Source organism: Drosophila ficusphila, unplaced genomic scaffold, assembly GCF_018152265.1.
Source record: "Drosophila ficusphila isolate 14025-0441.05 unplaced genomic scaffold, ASM1815226v1 contig_414, whole genome shotgun sequence".
NCBI classification, from domain to species: Eukaryota; Metazoa; Arthropoda; class Insecta; order Diptera; family Drosophilidae; genus Drosophila; species Drosophila ficusphila.
Genome location: NW_025064328.1, coordinates 19,030,798 through 19,055,016, shown reverse-complemented (window position 1 = coordinate 19,055,016; position 24,219 = coordinate 19,030,798). Strand labels below are relative to the sequence as shown.

At 47.5% G+C, this 24,219-nt stretch overlaps 1 protein-coding gene across 1 annotated transcript; it reads left to right on the top strand.

The window, feature by feature from the left end:
- Nucleotides 1-980: 980 nt before the first annotated feature.
- Nucleotides 981-23,431, top strand: LOC108094198 (protein espinas). The gene is given in 8 exon segments (XM_043208024.1): nucleotides 981-1,831; nucleotides 1,833-2,620; nucleotides 13,896-14,123; nucleotides 14,206-14,563; nucleotides 15,763-15,876; nucleotides 16,548-16,676; nucleotides 20,955-21,158; nucleotides 21,876-23,431. Coding segments are annotated over 8 exon segments (3,474 nt in total). The 5' UTR covers nucleotides 981-1,639; the 3' UTR covers nucleotides 23,337-23,431.
- Nucleotides 23,432-24,219: the final 788 nt, after the last annotated feature.

Below are 24,219 nucleotides of genomic sequence, written 5' to 3'. Positions count from 1 at the left end.
CTTTCGAGTGTCGAAAAAGAGTGCAAATATTTAACATTAAATGAGAAAATTAATTTATTTGCTTTCGACTTTCATTGCAGTTGGCGAAACAATTTGTTTTAACGCGGGCTACGCAATGGCAACTCAACTGGGAGAGTTTTAAAAGTAAGTTGGAAACTTTAACTATAAAAATTTTTAATTTGCATTTGCATGGAAACACTTAAGAATTAACTAAAAATTAGGTTGGATGTCTAGCCAACTTATTCATTAAAATCTTTACAAGGGAGCAAAAGTATTTAAATATTAATATAAAAATGTTTTTGAAAGAACTACAAAACTATTTTTCGTCTTGATTTATTGATAACGATGACTTAAGAGTTAACAATGAAGTTAATTGGGTTATTAACTAACAAACATTTTACAAGCAAGTTATTTTAATTACAAACAAATGAAACTAATATGTTGAAGTAAAAGGTAACTTTGTCTTAGTACAAGTTCTTGAAGTCTTAGCCACTAAAGCAATGTTTTGAAAAATAACCCCCCAATAACTAGCAGTTATTAAACGTATATATTCAATTATATCATAAAAGCCTTTCCTGTTCATATAAGGTGGTCTTGTAAACGGAGATTGATTACACCTCTCAGTTTGTTGGAGGCCTTGATTGCACAATTAACCCCAAACAGCCATCATCCAGTAGCTGCGTGCTAATTGAATAATGTGTGAAATTGGATTCGAGTGCGTTGGGTCCATTCCCACCTATTTCCTCGAAATGAGAATCCCCTGCAGCAGCGGGGATAACCACAACCCCAATTTCCACTGATTGGTTTATTCCCTTGTCCACGTTCTAACTGCATGTCTTGATTTCCATTGGCCAACTGCCTGCCCCGAGCAGTCGGATGGATTTCATTTCATTGTGAGGGGCCTCACCTGGTTGCCACATTTTCACTTGGCCCGCAGTCTAATGACCACCTATGAGTATTACTGCGCCGCTAATGTGGCAACGAAAGACCGGAGGGCTCGCAATCGTCCTCCCTTGTCGGCCGTGATTGAAATGGGTCAATCGCTAAATGGCTAAATGGTTAAACGGCCTGAAATGTGTCAAATGGCCCGAAGACTGCGGAACAGCAACCAGTTGCAGCCACAACTCAGAGCCTGGCTAATAAACGCAACCGCATTCTGGCTCGAACCAGAAGCACTCGGGCGAAACCACTCGACTCAACTGGCACCTGTTTTACCTGCACTTGTTTTGGCCAAGAGTCAGAGAGTGAGAGAGCGTGGTGAGTTGGCCCGAGCAGCCGGCGATCGAGGCAGAGGTGAGTTTGACCTGCACCAACCTGGCCAACACCGCCTTTCGGCCAACGTCAACTTTCTACGCGATCTTCAGTTGTTTGAGCAGCCCCGAAGCGAGCGGTGCGAGAGTTGCTCCTCTTCATTATATATTTTCCTACAAGAATTTAATCGAATCCGATCAGATCGATCGAGCGATCGCGAGTGCACGTAATTGGAGCAAGCGGATTGCCCGTTAATTGCTGGCGACAGTAATTGCAGACCGCTTAAGGTGTTCCGCGGTGCGTGCGGTTAATGTGTCAATTGATTGATTGCTCCGCGGTTGTTCGTGATTGTCCGGGATTGTCCGTGATTGTCCGTGATTGAGGCGCGATGCTCGCGAAGAAGCGCTGGTGGAAGATCCGCCTGCCGCAGGTGGTCAAGCAGGACCAGTCGCGGAACTACCGGGACATAGTGAACCTCAGCGAGAACGCCTCGGTGCTGGCCAACACGATCAGCGACGGCTCCACCACCACCACCACCGAGAGCAGCGGCAGCCCCACCCGCCACCGCAGCTGCGACAGCCCTGTCGAAGAGCTCCCAGGCGGAGGCGGGCAAGCTCTTCCCCCGCAACATGCCCAGCATTCGAAGGAGTCGTCGGAGGGCCGTCTCCGCCGAGAGGGAGCGCCTGGCCAGCCGGGAGCGGGTGGAGCAGGAGCAGGTGCAGCCGCCCAAGATGCCGGAGGTGAGGGAAGGGCAGCAGTCGCGCCTCTCGACGGTGACCAAACTGACTCCTCGGAAGCCGAGTGGCAAGGCATCCTGCTCCAAGAACCGGGGAAACCCGTCTGCGGCGAAGTGCATCATCAAGTCGGCGGTGCGCACCAAGACCAAGCCGAAGCCCAAGATAACGCTGGCGCCCTACGAGATTGCCTTGGAGCTGCCCAACGAGTCGCCCGCTCCCACTTTGGCCATGGCAGTGGCCCAATCCGCAGGGGGAGAGAAGGGCAAGACCGGCGGGGAGGAGCAGTTCCACTCTTCGGGGATCTCCTGCAACGGGGAGACCGACGACGACGTGGAGGTGGCCATGCTGACGGGCAGCCTCAGTGCCTCCCAGATGGCCAGGATCCAGGGGCAGAGGCGGCAGGAGGTGTCCCTGCTCTTCGGGGACCTGAGGAACCTGAACCTCTGCCGCAACCGGAATGCCGTCTGGCTGAATCCCAAGGACACGGAGCAGCTGGTCCAGGCGGACCGGAGGGAGGCGCTCTGCTACTTCAACAAGGCCATTGCCGACGATATCCAGCTCAGCGATATTGAAGAACAATTGGCCAGGTTTGATGGCCACTCAAAGAGGCCGCCACCGCCAGCAGCCAAAGCGTAAGTCTTCTATCTCTAATGGCCGCAGCTCTTGGCGATAACGGGGAGATCGGGGAAGAGGAATGTGGCCAACTAATTTGAAATCCATTTGATGAGCTCTGCATTTTTCGGCCCAAAGTGACTATAAAACGATGCGCTGGTAGGGGACGCACTTCGGAGTTTACGGCCCAGTTTAACGACTCCTTAATAGCTTTATATGCTAAGAGTTGTTCTTGGCCGGAATTGAGCAGCTGTTTAATTAGTTTCCAATCACTGAAATCATATTTTATGGCTTCTCAAATGAAATCGACTATTCAGGAGTTATGGGCACAGCAGTTCGCATTTAAACAGGCTAGAAAACTAATAGATAAATAATTATAATTTGGGCCACTCCGCTATTGGGTAATTTAATACCTTTTGGCTGCCGTTCAAATGTGGGTCTGCAACTTTCTACCGACGTGCTATTCACTCTTTTTGAAAGAGAAATATGAAGGCCAAACAAATTGCAATTGTTTAAAAAATAATAGACTAATGGACAATAAGTGTTGTTTTCGGGCCTTGATAGCTTTGTAAGATTACGGAGTGGATATTGAAAATTTAAACCCGCGGACTTAATAGAGGTAATCTTGTTTCACGTAAGGAAACAATTATCTTACAAATTTATGCAAAATTATGGTTTCAAGTGCCAACATCATAGTGACAAGCAACATGTATTGAAACATTATTTTACAGATGCTAGAAAGCCACGAAAACATGTTGAAAACATGTTAGTATTTTCGTAGTTTGTTCCTCTCTGTATAAACAATATGTTACGTTCTCTTTTGTAAGATATTGTTGGTACAACGGCTTTACAAAATCTGGCAAAATATATCATGTTTTTCTTGCCTGCTATAAATAGACCGCTGTTTATCATTTTCACCTGATCAACGGCATTTGTTGGCTTCGCGTATCAGTTTCAATTGTGCTGAAAGTAAAATCCTGCAGGTCGCCGTGGAATAATGGTAGAAATAATCCGGCATAAGAGGCTCAGTCACCTGGAGGCGACTCTCTAAGAAGGTGTTATTAATGCCCGACTATTTGCAAAACTGACACCGAAAAGTTATTTATCAACTTTGTGGCCAGCACGTGCTCGTCCCTCGGCTGTCTTGTCGGGCTTTGTTAACTGGGCAAATGAATTGCATGCAGCTGAGTGGCAACAGCAGTGGTTAAATGAAGCTGGCAGAACTTCGGCTCCACTGGACCCATCCTCCCATCCTCCCGAGGAGCCCTCCTGTCACTTTGTGTTTGCATCCGCCCGAGGGATCCTGCACTCTCATAAATTCCGAGCCTCGACTGCGTAAATTGAGTTCTTCTTTTGCCGCCTGACTGAGTGCCCTTCATCGATGTGGCTCTCGTATCTCGTATCTTGGCCATCTTGGCAATCTCGGGCTCTTTTGCCGTCTTTTGTACTCCTCGCATTCCGTTCGCATACTTAATTCGAATGGACTTCTGTTCATAAATCTACGCAAACTGTTAATTAGATTTTGTTTTGGGCCGGGCCCTGAAATTCGTTGCATCGAGTGCGTGTCATAAATTCCCCTGGAGAGAACTCGGTAATTTGAGATGCCCTTGCAGCCAAATCCGCATCCACACGACCCATTAGCAATCAGTCGGGCTATTAAATTCCCTGTTTAAGTGAACCAAAATCAATATTGACTGGCGGCTACTTAAAGCGTAATTAAGCGCCTCGCCGGGCAGAACACTCTGCATAGGAATTCCCCGCTCGCCGAGAGTCTCAACAATAAAGTAAATAAATAAGGTCTGCCGACGGCCTCTTTTTTATTTTTTAGCCGGGCTAATTGAAGTTGGCGAAGGCAAGAGGCTAGTCCGCCAAACTCTCGGGTGGTCCACTGCGGGCTTATCGGTTTACGATTTGCTTTGATTTAAAAATGAGCTACGCATTTGATTTTAATTGCATTCGATGTGCGCAGTAGTCGGGATGGGATCGGACGGAATGGAGTGGAGCGAAAGGCTCTGGGCCGAGATATATGGCATTTTAATTGAAATGGCAAAAGGCCGACAAACCGGAGGGGTCGAGGGGGTGGGCCTTAATCTGACTTTAACTGATTCGCGGACATATCAAGTAACGCCCCTTTAATGCTCTGCGCTCCAGTGAAGTGGAGCTGATTTTCTGCTCTCTCGGCTTTCTTCAACATACATTTTTTCTAATTAATTTTTTCGAGGGGCGTATGGGCAATTTCTTTGGCTGTCAGCGGACGAAGCCAGTCAAAATTTCTTCTTTTCGTAGTTTTTCATAAAGTTCAACCTCCTCCTCCGTGGAGTGTGACACAATCCGAGTTCTTGTATAAGCCATTTTAATGGCCCCGAGTCTTGGTCCCAAAGAACCCAAGTTTTATTGATTCAACACCTAATCGTGAATCCATAAAACGCATTAACAAAACACAAGATTTACAAGTGAATGGGGAAGAAGACAGACGAGTTGATTGATTTCGCCTCGCGTTCGGGGAAATTCAATTTATAATCAAAAAGTTGTGATGGTGGAAGGGGCGGGAAGGGGGAAGTATTTTACCAGAAAATGTGTTTATGAAATAAAATCGAAAACCGCAAATAAAATTAGCCAAGCAGCCCGCAGGGGAAAGGGGAGGGTCTCGCTAAATTGAAGGGCGTTGCTTTGGAAGCTCATTATATTTCCTGTTCTCCGCGGCGGATTATGATTATCTTTACTTCGCGGATGCCCCGTGCGGTTGCCCCGCCGACAATTTGCCGTACTTACATATATAGTACATCAGAGGAAGGCTTCACATGTGGCGGGGGCAATTTAGTGGCCATAAGTCAGAGGCGGCCAAGAGGTCGCGCCGCTGGCTTGGAGCGTGTGTAAACGGAGCTAAGTGTTCTAGCCACGACCAGGATTCGGCCATGCGGATAACCAGTTTGCCTCTTTGTTGCGTTTAATTTTCGTAATTTGGGTTTAATTGAAATCGGAGGAGTGCGCAGCCCCATGTAATTAATTTAATGGCCATCGCTTTGTTGGTCAAATTCGGGTGGGAAGCGGACAATCGCGCGATTTTGTGCCGTCATGCCGCTTACAAATTGTTGCCAAATTGTGGCAACTCGGAGCCGGACAATTACCAAATGGCATTGCTGGGCTCTCGAGCCGCCCACACATCGAATTGATTTATCTTGGGAGCGCTATAAATACTCACTTTAGAAATTGCCATCAATCAGAACCAGATGCAAATGAAGCCAAGCCAAACTGGCAAACTGGCACAAATGTCACTTGGCCGAAAAGCTTGTGAAAGTGTCTGGACGCCGATCGGCCGACAGATCCGCCGCTGGAATTCAAGTTGATAATCGTGATTTTCTTGAAATATTTTAGCCACTCGAGTCGAGATTTCCGCAAATTAATTTCGCCCCCCGCCTGAGAGGCACTTTGCGGAGAAAGTCGGCTCGCAGATTCATAGATGCATTTCGAGGCTGCCGATTGCAGATAGCAATTTGGCTGAAAAAACACGTGTTGCCGGCCCGGTACATCCACCTACGGCTACTTCTACACTGGGAAACCGAGTTACTTGAGTTGGAGCAGCTTGAAACGAATGAAAACCTCAGTTACTAATGGGGAAACTCCCATCGCGAACCCACTTATCAGTTTGCTTAAATCGTAAGATTTTAATTAGAGTTTGAGAGTTGTATAAAATACTTGGCAACCCGTAAGTGTGCGGTGCTTATCTAGTTGTTGGGGCCTTAAATCACTCCTTTTTTCTCCATGCACCGGGATGGGACGTGAGTTGGGTCAGTACGAACACAATCGTCAGCATCAATCCGCGCCATTTCAACGAAAACCCATATGTCGCGCCGCCTACGCGACTGGAAGCGTTAATGAGACGCCGCTGGGTTTCGGCCGGGCCCTAGCACTTGGCACTTGGCACTTGATAAATTGGAGCCAGCGCCTAACTGTAGATCTGCGGACGCTCTCCGCCCAGACGCTCTAACAAGATCCTGTTCGCGGTCCCGGCCATTCAGGCTTCATTAGCAGTCGGTCGCGGAGTAAGAAGCAGTAAAAGTTGGCAGGCGACGGTCGGGGTCTTCGCATTTGGCCAGTTTCCCTCTCTGCGGCAGAACAAGACCAGAATGCGGACCGGACTGGATGCTTGGATGGCGGCTTCCTGGTTGCACCCAAATGCATTAGTCTAATGCGAACTTGGTCCCAGTCGCACAGTCGCTCCTCCTCGTCTTTCGTGTGGATGTGGCTGGTGGCTGTGTCAAGTCGCTTGGACACTCGGGCCAAACATTTGATGACTTAATTGCGCATTTTAGCAGATACACATGAATGCAGCTAGAAGCAGCAGGAAAGTGCAGGCCGTGCACTGCGAGGAAGTTCGAGTATCTTAGTTTAAGTAAATTCTACTTAGGTTTACTGTACATCAAAATATTTAAACGAATAGCTTGGATAATTGTTCCAAAAACAAAAACTATATTTAAATTGTTTTATAGAGTAGTGCAATTTTAAGGGAGGTGTTGAAAAATATTAATTTCAAGGAGCTTCCTGTTTTCATAGGATTACTCCCTAATGACATTGGTAGGGTTCTTTAAAGTCAAACGATAAGCGTTGAAGCTGTTAATGGGTCTGAAGATAGGTGAATTAGTTCTTAGTAATTTAACCCATCGAAAACCCTCAAATTTTCCAACTAATCCCATTTCTAACAGTGCTGCCTGTCTTCGGGCCCAAGGAGGTTCCCCTGTGATGCACCACACAACTTTATTTTGACAGGCGGCGATTAGAAGCCGACGTTACCCGTCCCTCCATCGCCCCGTCCCCCTTCTCCTTGGTCTTTTGTTAATTGAAATGTTGTTGTTGCCAGCTGATGCAGATGCTGATTCCGATGTTTGTTTGCTCTTCCATCCCGTTTCTGTTCCCGTGCCCAGTCCCAGTCCCATTCCCAGTACCACTCCCTGTTCCCCGAAGCCCCATCCCTCGACTCCTGTCGGCTGTCTGTCAGATGCTTGTTGCTTTTGTCAGTTGTCATGTTCTGAGCGGGGACCTACACGATTTTGACATTGGCATGGCGATTGCCATTACAGTTACAGTTAGCCATGTTTGTGCGAGTGTCCGTGAGTCCGTTTGTCCGCCAGTCCACTTGTCCGTAAGTCCGCTTGTCCGCCAGTCCGCTTGTCCGTAAGTCCGCTTGTTTCATGTAGGAAGTCTCGGCGGCTGATCAAACGCATGCAAAAGATAATCCGTTTACGCCCCAATGGAATTCCAATTGGAAATTGAAAATTGGAAATTGGAGACTCGCAGTGCGTGAGAAAACAGCTTACCCCGCCGAAGTTTAGAGCCTGTTGTGTGTAAATGCCGGCATTAATTATGGGACCGAACATCCTTTTGGCCATTTTCACTGATCGTCGGAGCAGAGAGTCCAACCAGAGCGGTCATAGATGGCTGCACTCCTGCCTTTTCCTGCTTCCCTCTTGCGGTCACGGCCAAGTGACCAGGTGAACCAGGTAACTTCGTTCAGCAAAGTGCAACCGCAGGGCAGAGAACGCTGGCCGAGGGACTCTTTCGTTATTTTCGGTAATTGGTTTCGGGGTTGTCGCTGCCGAAACTAGATTCCCACGTTCCAACAGGTGAAGCCGGTGCCATCGCCCTGCCCACCTGTTGGCCATCCATCCATCCATCCATCCATCCACCCGTTCATTCATCCATCTTTTGGAACTCTGGCCGCGTTTCACGCTCGGTTGGGTTCGCTCGGCTGTCATACGAACACAGACAATAAATTCAACTCTGTTTTTTTGGGTTGTTTGGCCGCGTTCTTTGTTCTGCGTTCTTTGTGTTCCTATGATTTCTCTGAGCTTCTACGAAAACAGTCTTGGGGCGTCAATTATTTGGTAGGATCTTAACGCACTTTAATTTAATCAACTTATTGCGCGCACCTCTCTCTCTGTGTTCTTCTCGGATTCCCAAATATAATCTCTGCTTTGATGTGCCTTAATTTGATGGGAGAGTCTGCGAGAGATTGTTGCCGAGAAAGCAATTACATTTATCACCGGCTTCAATCATCATCATCATCATTAAGAGCAGCACATCAAATTAGAGGAGATATTTAATTTATGTCTAAGACCTGTGGGATCTCCGTATCACTGGCGAGTAATCTTTTGGGCCAGGAATTCACAGCTAACTAAATGGTTCAATTGTATGCTGGGAACGGGTTCAGAGCAACGGAACCCGACTCTTCACATCCATCACCAATTGGAGCGGCTGAAACCATGCGTTTCTGTTCGAGGGCAATTAAAATCAAACGAATCCCGGCAACAGAACCCCACTTTGTCAGGGAAATCAATAAGGCAGAGAAGCCAGACCCACAAAAACTTGGCCATCAACTTGGGGGACTAATGAAGCCAGCCGACTAGTTGGCCATAAGTACTGAAGTTCGCTGAAAAATGCCTCGCATCGGCATCGGACGCCTCGAAAAAGAGCAAACAAGTAGCGAGCGAAAACACGAAGTGAATTACAGAAGAAGAACAACATTTTGCATAAATTAGAGCGAGCCATGCAACATGAAAATCGCTGAAACGTGTCCAAAGCTGTTGACAGCGTGGCAAGGGGGGCGTTTGGCCAAAAGGGGGAGTGGCTGTGGCAGTGGCTGGCTGCATAAAATTAAGCAAAAGCTGTTAATGACGGATCGCGACTTGGCTCAAACTCGACTCAAACCCGAACTGAGTGGAGTTTGCTCTCTGGTTCTTTTCGCCTTACATGCCACATGCAACCAGCAAGTAGCAACTGGCATTCAGCAACCAGCAACCAGCAACATGCAACATTAGCGGCTGCAGCATCAGCAACTCGCTCTCGAATCGCGAAATGGGAGTGTGGGCTGGCCGGCCAAGTGCATTTGGCCGCCGCTGCTGCTCTTGGCCCCTCCGATTAATTATGCATTTTAGCCGCTGCTGAAGCCGAGCTGATGAAAATGCAGATGCAGATGCTGCGGCTCTTGACTACGATGCTCTTGTTTGACTTGACTATCTGAAACTGGGTGTGGCGTCCTCGAAGAGGGGGCCTTTGGGCGCTCAACTGATAACAATATTGCGATGTTACATAATTCAAAAAGTGTTTTGAAATAATTTGTGAACCGAAAGGGGGTGCATTGGCGTATTAATATGCTCCACCAAGACTTTTCATTCATGGTCAAATATAAGTTGAACTAGAAAGCGATTACGTATTATATTAAACACCAACGAGCAACCCATTTTCCATTGAACAATGGTTTTAATAGTAAACACCAATCAAAAATCAACTTTTTTTCCGCTCGAAGTCATTTACATTTTTAAAATATTTAGTTCAAGTGAGGAAGTTTTAAAGCATGGAATACAGTGCTTATTATGTTTTCTGAATTTTTACCATTCTCATATTAAAATGTTATTCCCTCCTTTTGAGTAATATTTGAGAGATTTATTTACGTTAGCTCCTAAACCATGCCACTTTATTTTCAAACTCTACTGAGAATGGGAAGTCTCTCAGTAAAACCCCTTAAAATTCTCAGAACGGACGCCTCTGCTGATTCAGTGCAGCCAGCTTATTGCTTATAGCTTATCACTAGCCTTGGCGAATAACGTGTACCGCCTAACGGTAACGCTGCACTAAATCACCGCGCGGTACTTAAACAGGCGTTGCAGCACACACACTCGCCGATCTCTAGGAACTTGTGCAACGGGCTCGACTGGCTGCCGAACCCAGACCAAATCCCCCATACCGAATCCCCATCTCCATCCCGAGATCCCAGAACCACTGTTATCCGCATCGCGAAAGCGATATTCGAGGTGAAGTCGAGCTGCAGACAGGCACACAAATGTGCTCATGTCCGGACAAAAACCCATAAAGAAAGCGAAGAAGCTGAGGGAAACCGAGGCGAAATGCATAAAAACGCTGAGCGACAGCAACACGTGCAACATATGACGCTATTGCATGTTCGGACTTTTTGTTTACAGCCCGGTGTTTCGGGTGGAGAGCTGGAAAGATGGAGTCTCGTTTCGACGGAGTGACGTAAAGGCAGTCAAACGCGGCAGTTTAACCCGAAAGTCGGCGGCATAGAGGAATAAATTGCGGCTCCGCTTGGGAGTCGCTCTGGGAGCCAGACAATGGAGCACGCAACGCAACAAGGTCACGAGTTGGGGGGCCAATGAACGAGATTTCATAATAGCCCTGCCCTGAACCGAGCCCAACCGATCCGAACCAATCCGAACCGAACCCAACTGCCACGCCCCCCGAGCAGTTATGTGCATTAAGAAGGGATTCTCGATCGGAGATCGTGTGCAGGCCATGGATAATCGAGCATTACTAGGACTAATGCCAGGCTTAACCTGGCCGAGACGGGCGTTTATCTTTCGGCCGATTGTGAAAGTAATTTAATGCGGATTGGCTGCCTCGACTCTTTTCAATTATTACCAATTGCATGTTACGTATTAATTTCGCCTGCCAGTTCTGCTGGCTCAATTGCAGCCGTTCTGTGTCGTAGTGCATTTAGCATTTCCCAGAATCGGGAATCCATTGGAAAACTTGTTTTCCGGCGATCTCAACACTAAGAATGTGTGTGATTGCAAGAGGCCTAAATGATTTTGAACCAGTTACGTGTTCCTGCTGCGGATTTTTCTGGGGAAACTGCGTGTCTAAAATTTAATGAAATCGTGGAAACACTGCGGCAACACCGTGGAACGAATAGAAATGCTATCGATGCCGTGGTGTTGCACATAATTGAGATATTATTGCAGCTGGGATTTGGCATTTGAGCAACACAAAACGTGCTGAAATTGCTGAAAAGTCCGTTAATAAGCAGCGACTATGATTGGATTATATTGGATTGGATTGGATCAGATCGGAGCTAAGCCCCGTAAGATGAGGAAATCGGTTCAAAGGAGCTGGACTCAAAGCGGGACTCGGCTTTTGAAATTGCTAATAGCTAATGTGAGTGTAAAACGCACACAAAATGGGGAAAGAAATTACCCGTGGTTGTATGTTATGAAAGTAAGCAGTGAAGCCTAAAATGTATTGGTCATTTGGCACCTTGAAAGCAGCTTACGAATGTTACAAGCATACTTCATGTGTTTCGAATAACTTTTTTAATAGGCCGTAAAACCTCAAACCATTCAAGTCTCGCTTTCTACAGAAAGTGAAAAGTGAGCGAACCAGCAAGACTTTTTGAACAATCTATGTTTTCATGCATTTGGTTATTTGGCGACCTAACTCGGAATTCATTTACACTCTGCTAAAATTGTAAGGTGTTCTATAATGACCCCATTTATACAACACTCTTAAGAGCTAAAATGCCCCACCGATTAGCACAGATATTTCCAAAAGTGTCTTCGAAACGCCAAAATTGATGGCAGCCACTCGGCGATGGTCAAGCGAAAAGACCGGATTGCCCGTTGTGGAACGGCAGAGCCATATTTCCCAGACCATTCCCATCCGATTTGAGTGTCAAACAATTTACTTTTAATTATCCTCAGACGTGCGCGCTTGCGACAGGCCATCAAGGAAATGACAGACATCAAACCAAATAAACTCAAATCTTCTTAACCCAAATTTATGTATATGTCCAGGCCGCGGACCAAAGTTGGTCATGCGGCATTTTTGCGTACTTTTCGCATTTTGCGCCTGCGATGCGAACTGTGGTTCAGTGCAGAAATCGCATGCACCCGTACAGAAACCGTCGACAGGTTTCTCTGGCCGAAAAGAGAAAACCGAATACCGAATACCGTCTAGGCCGACCGAAAAGCGGCAGCCAAACAACTGCCGGCCATATTCGGCAGCTGGGACTGGGACCTGTGTCGCTTCGATTTGAATTGATCTGATCTGGCCGAAGTTTTAAGACCGGCGCTTGGCCGCCGTTTTGCGCTATCAAAGTCAATCGGAAAGCCACTCGCACAATTCCCAATTCCCAATTCATCGGGTGACAGATTACGCCCTGGCTTGTGGCGGTTTGTTTTGGCCCGAACCGCTTCGACTGCGACTGTTTAGAAAGTACCCGTGATCGATCAGCTTTTGGCACCGAACCTACCTGCGAACAAATCAAATTTGCATTTCTTTCTTCCAACTTTCTCCCCACACGCTGTGGCATTCCGGTGGCACTGAGCGATCTGCAACTCGCACGGAGGTGTTAATGGCTCCTGGTCATCCATCTGCTACTAATGTACGTAGGGTACCTTATTTTCTTCCGACCCGGAGAGACGTTCACTTTCCGGGCCTCCGTGGGCCGTGGTTCATTAGCAGAAGGCTAAACTGCGATTGTGACGAGTGTCTTTGATTTGCATAAGCTCACAAGCTGCTCATAAATCGCCTTTCGATGGAATGGCAAATTGGCCGGGGCTTCTTCTCACGTTGATTAGTGGAAAAAATGTTGGAAGGCCTAATGGCTTTGTATTTCTGTTTGGCTGTTATTCATGCTCTGAATGTTGTGCAATTTGATATACAAATGTGAGGCGTTTGTGGAGGAAACAGTTTAATGTCTCACACACCGCGCTCGACTTCGGCCCAAACAAATGGCTTTAATTGCCACACAGGCGAGTAGGAAAAACTTAAAAAATTAAAGCTGAAACATGACCGGGCGCTGCAGGCCAAGTGCTGTCATTTCTCGGCCGTCTCTGCTTGGCTGCATAATCGCGCAGCGTGCCACAAATTGAGTGAAAGTACCGCAGAAAGCGGCGATTCCACGAAGATTCCACCGTGGGCAGCGGTCGAGCGGGTAGCCGCAAAACCTTGTGGCGCTGCCTGGCTGCAAATTCGGGTCCGGGGTCCATCAGATTTGATTGGACAACTGCACGCATGCAGCTGCGCCGCCATCGCGCTCAAAAGTCATTTGAACTGCCTGCTGGCACTCAAAAAGAATGTGTTTTCCGCTAGCAAGCAGACTAATTGCAAATGAGTCGGACAGATGGAATCAGAAACGATTAAGATGCATATTGCACAGATTGGCATTCTGCAAATTAGGTTCTCAGATATGGGAATGTTGTTTCTTGGGAATTATGATCTCATTGAATAAGAATTGTAATAGTAAGCAAGCAAGCAAGAATTTTTATTAGAATTTTGTTGGAGTAATATTTAAACAATTTAAAGACCAAGCTTTTTGATCTCACTATTTACAAAGCAGAAGAGCAACAACAAATATCTCACTTCATGGAATATTAGTTTTACAGTCCGCGCTTTCTTTTAATTAGATGTTATTACTTCTGAAAGCTAGATACCATATCTAATGTTTGTTTCGTAATCTGGACACCTCGTAATGATTTCTCTTTTCTTTCCATTTCTCTGCAGCCCCCAGACGAGCCAAGCCAATCGGAAATTCAAGCCCACGCCCGCACCCCGTTCCACCGGCAACATGCAACAGACCCCGCAGCAACATCCGCAGCAGCCACTGCAGCAGCAGCAGCAGCAGCAGCAGACACACCTTCCGCCCAGCAGCAGCTACTACACGCAGACGGAGAGCGAGTTGCTGCAGATCGAGGCGGGCGGAACCGGGCTGACCTTTGCCACCCACTCGCACCCCCCACTCCAGCTCCCACTCCCACTCCAGTTCAAACTCCAACTGCCTCGTGCAACGTCCTGATACGGCGGTCAGTGCCCTGCAGCCGACGTCTCTGGGCAGTCAGGTGGCATCCACGTCCAATCTCGACGTGCCCTCGGTCGCCTCCAGCGGCAGCGGGGGAAGTGGGGGGAGCGGAGGGGCCCCGGGATCAGCGAGCCACTTTGTGTCGCCCCTGCAGCGCCGCCACTGCCAGCCGCCCAGCCACCTGCCGCTCAACTCGGTGGCTTCTCCGCTGCGCACCGCCAGCTACAAGTCGGCGGCATCTGCCGCGGGACACGGCTTCCACCACAGCCACCACCAGCAGCTCGACTTCCAGCGGAACTCGCAGTCCGACGACGACAGCGGCTGCGCCCTCGAGGAGTACACGTGGGTGCCACCCGGTCTGCGGCCCGACCAGGTAAGATGCCCCTTGGAGCCCAAGGAGCTATCCACTCGAGATGGAAAGCTAGGTCCAAGCTGATCAGATTTGTTTATGCAGAGTTAATCTGAACTTTTACGACCCAAATCGCTGAAATGCAGTAACCGAGAACTTTGCAAAAAACTACATTTCAAATGTTTATAATTTAAATAGGGAATAAAATGTGTCGAGTGTTTGTCTGTTAATAATATTTGGGCTTTAGAGAAATAGCTACCGTTTTGTTTTTATGTAATTAAGGCCCAATAAAAATTATTCGAATTAGAAGCTTACTTAAATAACTCAATCATCAAAATGTAGACAATATCAAAACTAAGTTAAAAAAGTTAACTGTTTGTGGTTATAACATTTCTGACTGCTAAAACGGAATAAAAATAAAAACAGAAACAATTAGGATATTAATAATAAGACAGAGACAATTTTGTATGAACATTAGTTACAAAGATACAATATTAACTACACATGTAAATGTGTGCTTTCGATTTAGTGCTAACCCAGAGCTATTCTTTCGCTGAGTGTGGGAACTTAAACATGTTCAACATCATCAGCATCGTCGGCATCCCAACATGTGTTCGATTTGTCGCAACTAATTAAGCGAAATCTCAGGCGAGGCGATTGGGGCAAGGTGGTTGCCTTTTCGTGCCGCAGGCCACCCGCTGCCAGCTTTTGCTTTCGATCGATTTTCCACGCTCTCCCCATCGGATCCCCAAAACTAAATCCAGTTCAATGTCTGGTCGTTGGCCACTGGCGCGCTTAAGGAAATCGGTCGGGAAACCACTTTAATTTCACGCTGAAAAAATTATCGCTACCGAATCGCCATCGGTATCTCGTGGAAAGCGAAAGCGCTTTGTAATTAAATTGCCGATACATTTGGCGGCAATTAGAGCTTGAAATGCCTGTCGATATATGTCCGTATTTTTTTTTTTTTTTTGGGGCGGAGGCTTACATAAGTGCTCCTGGGAAAAGCCAAATAACCGCAGAGATTGGACTGAATTATTTTCTTTATTGGACACAATTTCCCATGAGCATTGCGACATTTTTACTTACACAACTTCGGGGGCGTGAAACGACTTTCGGTTAATTCGCTATGATTTGTTAGATTCGATTTAAAGAGTGGATATTTCCCTGAGCTAAAGTTCAACCAGAAGCTGACTTTCCGATTTGCATTTTCCACTTCGCAGGTCCGCTTGTACTTCAGTCAACTGCCAGACGACAAAGTGCCCTACGTCAACAGTCCCGGCGAAAAGTATCGTGTCAAGCAATTGCTGCACCAGCTGCCGCCGCAAGATAACGAAGTGAGTATTGGGCAAAAAGACTGAAAGAACACTGCTGCTGTTAAAAAGGATAAAAACAATGGGGAAACGCGATTAGCCACTGGCCACCTTAAAGTTAGCTTGAAAAATGCAAGTAAAACGATTAGAAGGCTGAGCTAATTTAGTTAACTCATTTTCAATTTGAAATAATGTCTGGTCGGATCTTGGAAACTATTTAACAACTTTAAAGGAACTAAAAATAATATTTTTAAATAATAACTACTATTGGCTGAATCCGAAATTCATTACTCGATCATTACCATTGAAAAACTAATTCAAAATTCTTTTAGTTTTTAACGTCTTAATGATTATAAAGTTACCTAATATATAATAATGCAGTTACTTGGAAATTTTCTTACTTGTTCATTTAGTGTTATTGTGAATAAAGAATCTTCTCATCAATATCAACCAAAATAAAAATATTATCTTTGAGAAATTTGCCTTACAAAAAAGTGTTTCTTAAAAAAGCCATTGAAAGCAGCTCGTTGTGACAAAATTTATAATTACCCCGGCGCGGGCATTCAAAACAGAATATAAAGCGAACCCTTCAAAAGGCCCGGCGAGATTAAAAAACTTGCCGCTGCCTTTTGAGTTGCCTTAATTAAAATTCAGGAGCACCCAAGCTGACTTTCCCGTCCACGTGTCCTTTGCAGGTGCGCTACTGCCACTCGCTGAGCGACGAGGAGCGCAAGGAGCTGCGCATCTTCTCGGCCCAAAGGAAGCGGGAGGCGCTGGGAAGAGGGGCGGTCCGGCTGCTGTCCGACGAGCGGCCCTGCAAGGGGGTAAGTTTCAAAACAATTTTTCCATACATCCCCCCCCCCACCTTTTTTCGCCCCCTCCCGCACACCTAATTGTTGCAGAAATTTGCATTTTATTATGCGCAGAAAGTAAGAAGACGGAGGGTCGTTTCGATTTCATTTGTGCCTGGCCGGGCGAAGTTTTGCGCCAGAGATTCCTTCTACCAACTGCCAACTGGCATAAACCGGCAAAGTACGAGGAAAAAATTGACAATGGCCCGGGAAAACAATGAGTTCAGGGATTGGGGAGGGGCGTCCGGGGTGCTGGCAACTTTCAAACGTCTCGAAGTAAGAGATGACAAAAAGATTTCATTAAGTACACTTGCAGCGGGCGGAGGGGCTGGAAATGAAAAACGTTGTTGCAAAAACAATTGCAGCGACTTGGCTCTGACAACATAAAGGCTAAGAGAGTCGCAGCTATTTCCTCGCGCGAAAAGTGAATGGAGTGGCCGGCATTAAAGCACAATGGCAGTGGCATGAAATAGTGGCAGAGGTGGCACCCACTTCTCCGCATCCTTTCCCCGTCTGCCTGGGAAATTTGCATTGTTATTGGCTGCCCGTCGGAGGACTCCCGCTTTGCCACTCCGATGTGCACTTGGTCAGCTCCGCACTTTTCCGGAAGATAGTTAGTTGGCAGCTCGATTTTATTGTGCTCACATTCGCCACTCGTAAAACTTATTAAAACTTTATGCCGCATGGCGCGTGTCTGGGATCTGGTTGGGTCTTCTCCGGTCTTCTCTGGCTGGATTCCATCGGAGTGGTTTCAGAATCCGTCTGCTACGTGCGCGGGCGAATGGGGATCCGCCGGATTGGGATTCGCCCGGAGTCATGTGCGTGTGTCTGATTTTATTTGGCCAGCCCAGATTGGCAGAAGACTTGGGTTTATTATGACAACGGGCCAACTTCTCTGAGGTTGCAGTTCATTAGTGTCCCGAATAATCAGTGAGAACTTTGGCCCAGAAGCTCGCATATCCATGTTAAAGTGTTTAAAATATTTTTAAGCGATGAAAAGCAAAAGTGCCACAACAAACCAAAATACTTGATGTTAGAAAATCGATTTGTACTTACTTAAAGTTTCCCCTTCTCCTATTTACTTCAACATTGAACATGAAAAAAGGTTGGTAGCTGAAAGGAAATAAAGTAAAATCAAAGGAAACTCTTTAGTTGGAATTAAGCGAACCGTATATCAGTTCTTTTTTTTGCCACTTTCCACTTCGTTTCCATGTAAAATCAGATAAACTTTAAAAAGGATTTCGAAATCGGAGGGAAGCCTTTCCCTGTCCCCAGCTTAAGACCAGGCGAAAGTGCTTAAAATTCACAGACCATAACTGACTTGCTAAACGGACGCTAAAATGCGAACAAAGGCCTCAACCCTGAGCCATCAGATCGAATGGCGTGGAAAGCATGGGGAAATTATGAGGGAAAATTTATGAAAACGTTCAATGATCCTGAATGCCGACGGGGAGGAAGCCTTCGCAGTCAGTCAGGCGTAAATGAGCAGCAACGTGGGCCGCAAACGTGTGTCACATCCAACTGGCAATGATTTTGCCAAAAAATAATGGAATCGAGGGGCGGTGGGAGGGGCACACTTCTTGACAGATTTTCCGCACGAACAGCAACGAGCGGAGGCTGAAGTTTTGACAAGGATGTGACACTAAAGGTCGCCCCGGCAACAATGAAATAATTACAAGAAAAGCCATCTCAGACTCGGCACTTTACTGCAAAAAATATATATGTGTTGTCAAATACAGTCGAAAAAACTAAGAGCTTAAAATGCCATTACCTTTAGTTGGTAATTTACTCTGAAGGAACACGTTTCCAGTTGTGCTTTTGGCTCCAAATTTTAGTATATGTTAACTTGCAAATAGAGAAATGTGGATGATTTTTTGACAGTGTAACAGGTACCAAGGGCGAAACAAAACGAAGAACCAGTAAATGGAAGGTAAAGCGCAGTGGCTGTTAAGCGAAAAGTTTATGTACTGAAAAGGGCATGATAACGAGCATCATTAATAATTTGAGCTGCTTTCTGGGGAGGTTCGGGATTGGATTGGATGGCATCGGGACGGGAAACTGTCTTGTCCGTCTGCCGGCGAAGTTTGTCGCTCCGAGTGGGATTAGTCCGGACACGAAATGGGTTAGCAAGGACACTTCCACCCTCCGAGTCCTGCAGGTTCAGCCAGTTCAGTCAGTTCAGCGATTTCAGTCGGCGAGGTGCCGCGATGGCACCGCCGGCAACAATTTGTCAATAGCATAATTGTCTGGCGCAGAGTGGCTGCCAACAAGCGCCAGTCAAACGCCAACTGGGATTAATTGGATTGATAAGATAAATGAGCAGCGATTGCTGTTATTTACATGACATTTAGCCGGCCTGGCAGCCCGGTGAAAAATGTCGTTTTAAGTGCACAGATTTTCCGGACAAACTAATCAATGGCGGGGCGGGTGAGCGACCGAAATTGGTTGGGATCGCATTCTGAAAACTTTAGCGTTTTGTCCCCACCGCAGAAACTACTTAAAGTGCTTCCTGTGGGAGAAGTTTTCGCCGAGTTTCTGGGGTTAGCCGGGCCAAAGTGCAGGGACAAGTTGATTCCGACTTCAATGCGTCATTAGACAGCGGGAAGGGTAAGGGGAACTGGCCAATTAAAGTGCGCAGCTCCTGGGTTTTTATGATTTTCGTGGCCCGAGGCGATAAATTTTTGGAGTTGCCAAACAATTAACGACGCATAGAGGGAAGCCACTTACGCCCCGGGAAATTATCAACCCTGTACAGTCGGGGCCCAAAGCCCCGCCTGTCAATGCTTAATGGCTTGCAAAAGTAAATGCTGATTGCGGGACTCGGTGGGGAATGTGGCTCCACAACGGGGGCATCGCCCGCGCCGAGGTTTAATAGCCTGGAAAGTTAAGGAGCTCCTGGATGCTGGTTCCTGGCTCACTGGCATCGGCAATGGCATTGGCATCGGGCCCAGAATCTTATGCGGTGCTTCTGTGGTGTCCCGGGTAATTTGCCTGCGCCAGAAACCGCCGAAACCGAGAACGGAGACGCAGTCGAACAGTCCCGCCAACTGCCTGAAATGAGGGTGCAAATTGGCAGGAACTTTGGGTTTGGGTTCTGCTTCTTAGGAAGTGCATGAGGAGCTCTTCGTACGGGGATTGTGCATACATCAGAGCTGTCGGGCTAATTGCTTTATGCCGGAACAGTGCAAAGTGCCGACAGGTGTGGGAGGTAACTCAAATAGAGTTCTTAGAACACACAAGAGCAACATTGTCACTTCCAAGTTTGAGCCAACTTGAACAGACGGAAGGAGGTTGAACAGTTTCCAGAAGTTTTTAGGAGCTTTTCAGAACATTTAAGAGTCGCCCAATGTTATTCCTTTTGAGTTTAATCAATTAAAATATATTCCTAACCACTACTTTAATTGTATTTGTGTAAGCGTATACATGTTATTAGAAAGTATATTTCTTTTCAATTAATATACTATCTAATTGTTAAATAATTTGTTCATGGTAAATATAAAGAGTCTTCTAAAGTTGTTTAGATGACAGAAACTTCTAGCTTCCAGCTTATTCTATTCATTTGACCTCAACGTGAGCTAGCTTTTAATATGTTTTAAAATATTTCATTTTAAAACCGCTGACTCCTCAGTTTTCCCCTCTAAGTGAGCACAATTAGGATCTACATTTAGGGACATAAAAACGTCACCAGAGCCTGGCCTTTGGCTGCGAACCCTTTTGCACCGAAATAAGTTCATTATGCGAGCGCGTTTAAATTTAACGAGTCTCGAGCTGCGTGGCTTTCCCGCAGTCATTAAAAGCGGAGCTTCCTGTTCACATTTCTCAGTTTACCAGCTTTCAGAAATTCTCCGGCAGCCAGTCCCACTTAAAGCGCTTCCTTGTCCTTATCCACCGAGGAGCCTTTTTAGGGTGGACCCGGCTACGACTACGAGCTGACACGGGCACATGGCCGGCAGCTATTTTTGCATGATTTCCGCTTTGGAAAAGCCGAGGGAATGGCAAAGATGGGGGGAAAACCGCAGAGCAGGACAGGCAGGACTTTCCCTGCTGGCGGCTCTTTTCCGGGGGATTGTGGGGCGTTGAGCTTAAGCGTTTTATTACCGTTATTTAGCATTTATAGTCGCTTAAATATTTTTGCCCCAGCAGCAGCCAGACGCTGCAGATTTTTATCGCTCGAGGAACTCGAGCATATTTCTCCCGTTTGTGCGATTTACCTTACTCACTCCCAGTCCTCCGCTCCTTTCTCCCTTTCAGTGCGAGGAGCCTTTGTCGGGCGGTGACATCGTGGTCTTCGCCCAGAGGTTGGGCGCCCAGTTGTGCTGGCACCCCGGCTGCTTCGTGTGCAGCGTCTGCAAGGAGCTCCTGGTGGACCTCATCTACTTCCAGCGGGACGGCAACCTCTACTGCGGTCGCCACCACGCCGAAACCCAAAAGCCCCGCTGCTCCGCCTGCGATGAGGTAAGTGCTCGTCAAAAGTCACGGGGAAGTGGAGTTGGTAGATGGAGTTTAGACTGAATTTGAAGGCTAATTTAAAGGTGGTGCTATCAAAATGGAAGTTGGGAAATGTAATATTAATTCAAACTTAAGTTTTGAACTTGCCTTGAATGATTTGATTAAATGTTGGTGAACTTTATCTAATAAATAATACCATTGTTTGAGAAGTGCGACTAATGAATTTGTTTAAAATTAGTGTCATTGTTCAAGGCGAACTGCATAATTTAAGTCGATAGACACCTGCATTAACCACATATAAGAGCTGTAGCTTCGAAAATATATAAAGACATCAGCAATGACCTTTTAAATGTTCCATTGATGAGCCATTGATAAATTATATATATGTATATTATTATATATAAATTATATAGATAGGCATATAGTACAAAAATCTAAAGTTGATGATTTATCCAACTATAAATTTGGATTTTGGTTTTTTACAAAGAGCAGCTTATTAGACATTCTGTTATAAAATCTGCGATTAGCTTAATCATTTGCATTCTATTAAATTTTAACTTAATTCGCCTAGTTAATTAAACTCTTCAACTCTGTTAACAAAGCAGTTTCTCTATTAACAAATCAGTTTCCCATAGGAATTTGGTGTTTTAAACCCACTTATTTGTGATATACCAAGGTATCTTTCCTAATGCGAAACCTACTTTCCTTCCCTTCCTCCCCCAGATCATCTTCTCGGACGAGTGCACGGAGGCGGAGGGCAGGACGTGGCACATGAAGCACTTCGCGTGCCAGGAGTGCGAGCACCAGCTGGGCGGCCAGCGGTACATCATGCGGGAGGGCAAGCCGTACTGCCTCGGCTGCTTCGACACGATGTTCGCCGAGTACTGCGACTACTGCGGGGAGGTGATCGGGGTGGACCAGGGCCAGATGAGCCACGACGGGCAGCACTGGCACGCGACGGACCAGTGCTTCAGCTGCTGCACCTGCCGCTGCTCCCTGCTGGGCAGGCCCTTCCTCCCGCGGCGGGGCACCATCTACTGCTCCATCGCCTGCAGCAAGGGAGAGCCTCCCACGCCCTCGGACACCAGTTCGGGTCCCCAGCTGCGGCCCACGCACCGCGCCTCCACCTCCAGCCAGATAGCCAGGTCCCCCCGCAGGGGAGGAGAGCGGGACAGGGAGCGGGAAAGGGACAGGGAGCGGGAGAGGGAGCGGGACACCGGAAGGAAGAGCCACCATGGCCACCCGAAGACGACGGGCAGTGCCGGCGATCTGCTCGAGCGGCAGGAGCGGCAGCGCATGGAGGCGGCGGGCGTGGCGGACCTTCTGCTCGGAGGAGGGGTGCCCGGCATGCCACGCCCCGCCCATCCGCCGCCCATCGACCTCACCGAGCTGGGCATCAGCCTGGACAACATCTGCGCCGGCGACAAGTCCATCTTCGGGGACACCCAGACGCTAACCAACTCCATGCCGGACATGCTGCTCTCGAAGGCAGAGGACTCGCACAGCTACCAGAGCATCGACAAGATCAACCTGAACTCGCCGAGCAACTCGGACCTCACGCAGAGCACCCAGGAGCTGGCCCACGAGCTGGAGCTCGACCAGGAGCCGGTGGGGGAGCTGCCCCACGACGGCTACGAGCAGCTCTTCTCCAGCAACCGCGGGCAGGAGCACCAGATGCCAGGCGATCAGGAGCTGGAGGAGGAGCAGCTGGACAACCGGCCGCTGAAGGAGGTGCGCTTCCACAGCGTCCAGGACACGATGTCGCGCTCCAAGAGCTACACGGACAACTCGAACGCAAGGAGGAGGAGGAGGCGGCGCAACCAGTCGCGCAGCTCCTCGGAGATGCAGATCAACCAGACGAACCTGCGGCTGCACAACGCCCAGACGCAGGTGGGATCGGGGGCTCTCAACCTGCTGAACAACCTGGACAACTGCGACGTGGCCAGCATCTGCTCCACCTGCTCCTCGAGCTCCTCCAGCGACATGGACGACTACGTCTACCGGCTGCCCGCGCGGAAGCACTACGGCGGAGTCCGGGTGGCCTACGTGCCCAACGACGCGCTGGCCTACGAGCGGAAGAAGAAGCTGGCCCAGGACCCCTCGCTGCCCTCCAGTGGAGGCAGTGCGTCCGTGGGCGGGGCGCCGGCGATCATGCACGAGAGCAAGAACTGCACGATCTCCTGACCGCCCCCGCTCCTCCCGCCGCCGCCCTTCAACCTGAGCAGCTACTACATCCTGGACACGATCCTCGAGGAGCAGAGCCTCATGCTGCCGGAGAAGAAGCCCGGCTGCCTGCGCCGCGTGTGGAACTTCTTCGGGCTGGGCAAGCCCCGCCCCTCCCACTCGTACTCCAACTCCAACTCCCATTCCAGCAACGGGCGACTCTACAGCGTTTAGGCGAACCAGAGTTTTGAGTAAGAGTGGATTTTAATCTTTAATGAACGTTAATCGACAAGTTTGTCTGTAAATAACATATCCACATGTATGATACACTGCACGAAGACACATATGAGATCAGAGACGAGAGAGAAATCGTTGTACAAAGCTATACAAACCTATATCATATTTGCATATTCATATACAGATGCCCATTGGGGGCATTAGCATCTAAGATAAGGTATTCTAGAGTAGACTTAGGCAGAACAGAAACAAACGAAAAGCAGAGACCACAAGCAACGCAATCAACGAACAATAAATACATCCAACGAAGTCCAATCGATGGCCAACAAAAGAATCTCCGAAAGAGTGAAAGTATATGAACTTCAGATATTAGCCAAATGTGCAATAATTTAAAATGGCAAACGCAGAACGCCGAAAACAAAACTCTTCCACAAACAAACCGAACATCGAGTCGTAAAACCATTAACATTTACAATATTTGCGGTTTCTTTTCTCGGCGTTTTATTGTTTTTAACAAGTCAAATTGAAGATTCTTTTGTTCGCAAGCCAAGCGTTTTATGTAATTTGCGTGCTTTCTCCGCAGCGTGAAAGGGAAATTGTTATATAAAAGGAGTGTGTCCAGAATACTTGGAGTAAAGAAAGTTTTATAACCAGTGAGAGTAAATCG